This window comes from Cannabis sativa, chromosome 6, assembly GCF_029168945.1.
Source record: "Cannabis sativa cultivar Pink pepper isolate KNU-18-1 chromosome 6, ASM2916894v1, whole genome shotgun sequence".
Taxonomy (NCBI): domain Eukaryota; kingdom Viridiplantae; phylum Streptophyta; class Magnoliopsida; order Rosales; family Cannabaceae; genus Cannabis; species Cannabis sativa.
In genome coordinates, this window is record NC_083606.1 from 1970167 (window position 1) to 1976166 (window position 6000).

Genomic DNA, 6000 nt, shown 5'->3' on the forward strand with positions numbered 1-6000 from the left:
TTTTAAAAATTGGCTTTTTATTAAAAAATAAAATGAAATTCAAATAACTTTTATAAAATATTTTCCTAGCAAATATTTGGTTGAGGCATTATGGGTTAATGTTAAAAAAATAAAGAAATTACTATTAAGAGGTGTTAAAATTCGAGATAAAATGAATGAGGTTTTATCTCAAAACCAATTAGCAATGGGAGGAGTAGCCCACTTATCTTATATATGATAATTTATTTCCACACATTAGCAATGTGAGACCAACTCTAGTACACATTCCTCACATCAAATGGAAGTTAAAAGGGAAAAGGCTCACAATGGATCACAAGCGGTTCTGATACCATGTTAGAATTTAGGATAAAATAAATGTGATTCTATTTCAAAACTAATTAACAATAAGAGGAGTAGCCCACTAACTCTAATAGGAAGCCACTTAGGTTGAGAGACTTTGGGCAACGATCCTGACCCCCACTTTAAAGATGACCCTATTTTGTAGTAAATACAACTTATTGTTTTCAATAATCTCACCAAAATGTGGAATTAATCATTTGCTCTGCTTTGTCACGCTATTTATCTTTTCCAATCATTTTTTTCATAACAAAGTGTTCAACTTCATAAATAACTATATATGTGAGTGTTTTACTTATCTCCATAAATAATATATATAAATATATATTATTGATATGAGGTGTTACAGTTCAATATTATGATATAATAATGATTAATCAGTAGATATTTGTGTAATGTAATAATATAATTTGGAACGTGTAAAATGGGGCAAACTTTCAATTGGTCAAAAATAAATAAAATGCAGTTATTAGAAATGAATTGAACAGACCCAAAATTTGAGTAATCCCCTTAATTAAATCAAATTTGATACAAATATTTTCAAATAGAGAAAATAGAGCCCATATAGAAAAAGTCTATAGCAAATAAACATAAATACTGATTTATAAAGATGAATCAAAAGTGCTATCAAATTTGATACAAAATAATCTTCCAAAATGGCTAATAATAATAATAATATATAGTTCAATTATATATGTGCAACTTAATCTTAGATTTAACACAAAATAATTGGCAGGTGTTATTCTGAAGGAGAAAAATGGAGTAGTTATGTAGAAATATGTTATTGTCATCTATCTATTATTTAATTTAAGTATGTTGGACCCATGAATAAGGCTTGCGTGTGCCTATATATTAATTAACATGGTACTAACTAGTAACTAGTACTGAAAGTGTATGTGAGATTTAAAAGAATTTATTGAGTGATTTGAGTGATAGTGTAGACTTTTGGTTGTTAAGTTTGGAACGTATAAAATGGGCAAAAATCAACCATCAAGACTTTTCTTAATTAAAAATAAAAGAATAATAAATGAAAGAATTTAGTGGTTGTAATAAATATACTACGTACGCACTCATATGAAGTAGTAGTCATTCATATATAAACAAATTCAAATCTGCAACTGCAAACCCAAATCAATCTACTCACCAAAAATGAAGAATCATTTGCCCTTCCTCACTCTTATGTTTAGCTTCATCATGATCATGATCATGTGTTGTTGCTATGTTACTCCACAACAACATACTCTTAATAACTCTTTCATTAGTTCCCCTCCACTGAAATGCCTCCCTCGCATAAGCTCTGCTTTGTTGCAACTAAAGCAAGAGTTTGTCTTTGAAAAAAGTCCTCATGGTGATTCACCTTCTTACCCGAAGATGCAGTTTTGGAGGGAAGGAGAAGATTGCTGTGAGTGGGATGGTGTCACCTGCAGCACCAAAACAGGGCAGCCTATAGGCCTTGATCTCAGTCAAAGTTGGCTTCAAGGGCCTTTGCGTTCCAATAGCAGCCTCTTCACCTTAAGTCAACTTGAGAGACTCAACCTTGCCAGAAACTACTTCAATTATTCCAAGATTCCATCAAGCTTTGGTCTGCTTTCAAGGTTAACCCATCTCGACCTCTCTAGCTCCTTTTTTTCTGGTCAGGTCCCATATGAAATTGCTTTGTTGTCCAATATGATTTTTCTTAATCTCTTTGCTTTTTATCCTCGTGTTAGTCTTTCATATAGTACGACAATAAAACTTGCCCAAAACATGACCAAGTTAGAAGAACTTCACTTGGACTACGTGGATCTTTCTTCAACCCTACCTAAATCCATTGCAAATCTATCCTCCTTGATATCTCTATCACTTACTGGCTGCAATCTGCATGGTCAATTTCTCCAAAATATTTTTCATCTACCAAATATTCAAGTCATTGATGTTTCATCCAATCCTAACCTCAATGGTTTTCTTCCCATTAATTTTAGTTCTCCAAAATATCTCGTTGTCATCCCAATTGACGATTCTAAGGTTGAATGGGAACAAGCTAACAAAACAAATTCCAAGCTCAATTTTTGAAATGAAAAAACTGGAAGAGCTCTTCCTCAATGAAAATTACTTCAGTGGCACAATAGAGATGCACATGTTCTCAAAGTTGAGCCGTCTTCAATATCTTCATCTTTCACATAACAATCTATCTGTAATGACAAACACAATAACAAATTCCACTCTAATCTTCAAACTTAATGAATTGGGTTTGGCTTCATGCAACATTACAGAATTTCCAAAGTTTCTAAAAACCCAAAATGATCTGGTTGATATAGATCTTTCCAACAACAAAATTAAAGGAAAGCTCCCCAAATGGTTCTTTACCATAGGGGCAGAGAACATGTTAACATTAAATATGTCTACAAATTTCATCATCGGTTGGGAACAAGTGCCGAAAATGCTTTCGCAAAAAGCGTTGGAAATTCTGGATTTAAGCTACAACAAATTTCGAGACCCATTACCAAATGCTCTGCCAATTCTTATAAATGAGTTGTACATTTCAAATAACAACATCAGGGGGGAAATTAATCCATTGTTCTGCAACATTACTAGTCTAACATATCTAGATTTGTCCAGTAACAACTTCAATGGTGAGATTCTTCCTTGTTTGGGTTCCATTAGCTCCCTTGGATGGTTGAGATTGTCTAACAACAAATTTGAGGGCTCTATTCCATCATCTCTTTGGAATTTGACTCAGCTTTCTTATTTGGATCTCTCTAAAAATAGGCTTTCTGGCAGAATCCCTCAGCTGGGAAATAACTCAATGTTTTTCACTTTAAGCAATCTCGAAGTTCTTGATGTCTCAAATAATCAACTAATCGGCTCTATTCCACAATGCTTGGGTAGTTTCAGCCAAGATCTTCAAGTGGTGGGGACTCCCGATTTAAGCCACAATAACTTAAGTGGTGAGATTCTTCCATATTTGGGTTCCATTAGCTCCCTTCGCTGGTTGTCATTGTCTAACAACAAATTTGAGGGTTCTATTCCATCATCTCTTGGGAATTTGACTCAGCTTTCTTATTTGGATCTCTCTAAAAATAGGCTTTCTGGCAGAATCCCTCAGCTGGGAAATAACTCAATGTTCTGCACATTCAGCAATCTCGTAGTTCTTGATGTCTCAAATAATCAGCTAATCGGCTCTATTCCACAATGCTTGGGTAGTTTTAGCAAAGATCTTCAAGTGTTGAACATGAAAGAGAACAATTTTAGTGGAGAGATGCCTCATATATTTGTGGATGGAAGCAAACTAATTACGCTAGACCTAAGTCATAATCAACTAGAAGGAATGGTTCCACAATCTTTAGCCAAATGTAATGAATTACAAATTCTTAATCTCGGACACAATCGACTGATTGACACGTTCCCTTTTTGGTTACAAAATTTGACAAATTTGAAAGTTCTTGTACTGCGCTCCAACAAATTTCATGGTCCAATATGGGATCCAAACAAGTATATGGGCTTTAAGAAACTGCAGATTGTTGATCTCTCTTTCAATCATTTCAGTGGAACATTGTCATCACATTATTTTACCAATTGGAGTGCCATTAATACACTCAATACCGGTGCAAATAAGTCAAGGTCGTTGTACATGGATGAGGATGACCGTAGTTACTACCAAGAGTCGCTAGCCGTGACGAATAAGGGATTCGAAATGGAATTTGTAAGAATCTTAACAATCTTCTCTTGTATCGATATCTCAAACAATAATTTTCATGGTGAAATTCCAAAATCTGTTGGGGATCTTCGGTCACTGATTGTGCTAAGTTTATCAAGTAACAATTTTGAAGGCCACATTCCACTATCAGTTGAGAATATGAAACAACTTGAATCATTAGATTTGTCCAACAACAAGCTCTCTGGAAGAATTCCTCAAGAATTGGCAACTCTAACATTTCTTGAGTATCTCAACCTTAGTAATAACCAACTTACTGGGATGATACCACAAAGCACACAAATGAGTACATTTCCAAAATCTTCATTTTATGGAAATGTTGAGTTATGTGGTTTGCCATTGTCAGAGTGTGAAGACAATAATGATAAGATGCCAAGTACTAGACTTGATCATGAATCTGAATTTTGGAGTGGTTTTGGTTGGAAAGCAGTGGCTATAGGATATGCATGTGGTTTTCTTGGTGGACTGTTGGGTGGATATCTCTTCATTTCCAAGAAATAGAAAAGGTATCATAATAATTTATTTATTTAACATATCTATAGCATTGCTTCATGCTACTGGGACTTATCCTTTTATAATATTTATTTTGATGAAGCTGATCAATATCAGAATTATTGATTTGTTATGCAGGAGTGAGTGAATAAAGGGAGCTTCACATAGGAATGATTTGATTTGATGATCTTATATGAAGTGTGTTCATTTTGGACCTTTATCTTACTCTTTCGTTATGTTGCAACTAATATTTATCTCTCGTTTGTTAATCTACCTTTCAACTCTGGTTTGTTGTTCACATATACATTATATATATGTTATTCTTGTCATTTTTGGTTACTTAGTTATATGACAAAATTCTCTATTCTCTCGTTTAAAGTTTAAATAACAAGATCATAACATGATTATGAATCCCATTGAAAACCCCTGACCAAAATTGATATCAAGCTCTGTACTTGTCATGGATTGTGTTAGAGAATTAGCTGTATATTAGGTGTAAAAGAATTAGGGTAACTTGTATTTAGTAGTTTCCTATTTTGTTGGTAGTTTCCTATTTCCTAGTCTCCTAGCTTTGTATATAAATATGTACTATTCTATGAAATATATACATAATTCGATTCACTATTTTCTACAGATTGATTTTGTCTATCCCCTAAATAATTGTCATTTACTTGAGCTATAATCTTGGACAGAAATTAGAGAGCAAGCTATGTATCTAAGGTTTAGAGAGTAAGAGTACTTATACAGATTTGGAGGTTTAGAAAGTAAGAGAACTTATTACAGGTTTAAGGTTTAGAAAAGTAGTACTGATTGAGATTCAAAATGTAAGAATAGTTGGTACAGATGTGAGGTTTAAAATGTAAGAATACTTGGTACATATTTGAGATTTAGAAAATATGATTAGTTTAGTGCAGATTAAAGATTTAGAGAGTAATCAGAGTACAAGCTGAGTGCAGTAAGGCATTACAACAAGCACACTCGCACTCGATCACTTAAAACTCCAAACTACTGTTCTATTCTCTTTACATTTATTTTGTTTAACAATCTTATGACTCCACACACTACTTCTAACAAATACTCATGCAGGGAGACAGAACTACATCTGGGCTTGATCCCTGAAAAAGGGTATGTAGGCAGCTCTACCGAGTGCAGCCCCCCCTTCTCTTATCATAATCATTTTTTTTTCTCTTTTTAAGAATGGCATTCAGTCAGAAAGTATATGAAGAAGTTTGAGAAAGTGGTACAGAATTGGATAACGAAGATAAGTTAAGAAGGACAGAGTACATCTTCAGTCCCCTTTTGTTATGCCTCTCCAAGAAGAATATAAATAGTCTCCAAAGCTTTAGTATTACCATCTTGAGCAAGTGAGGGTGTTTGTACAGAATTGAGGGTAAGTTGAGGAAGAATGTACATATCTTCAGCCCCTTTTCGTCATGCCTTTTGAAGAAGTATGATAAATAGTCTCTGAAGCTTTATTA

General features: G+C 33.9%; 1 protein-coding gene across 2 annotated transcripts; it reads left to right on the forward strand.

Annotated features, from left to right (window-relative positions):
- The first annotated feature begins 1407 nt into the window (after positions 1-1407).
- Positions 1408-4886, forward strand: LOC133028972 (receptor-like protein 43). Of its 2 annotated transcripts, XM_061117740.1 has the most exons (3): positions 1408-1931; positions 3085-4536; positions 4661-4886. In XM_061117740.1, the coding sequence occupies exons 1-2, from the start codon at positions 1486-1488 to the stop codon at positions 4529-4531; spliced, it is 1893 nt and encodes a 630-aa protein (XP_060973723.1). In that variant the 5' UTR covers positions 1408-1485; the 3' UTR covers positions 4532-4536; positions 4661-4886. The 2 variants fall into 2 exon arrangements, with proteins under 2 accessions (XP_060973723.1, XP_030510551.2); XM_030654691.2 differs by having other exon boundaries at positions 1790-4536.
- Positions 4887-6000: the final 1114 nt, after the last annotated feature.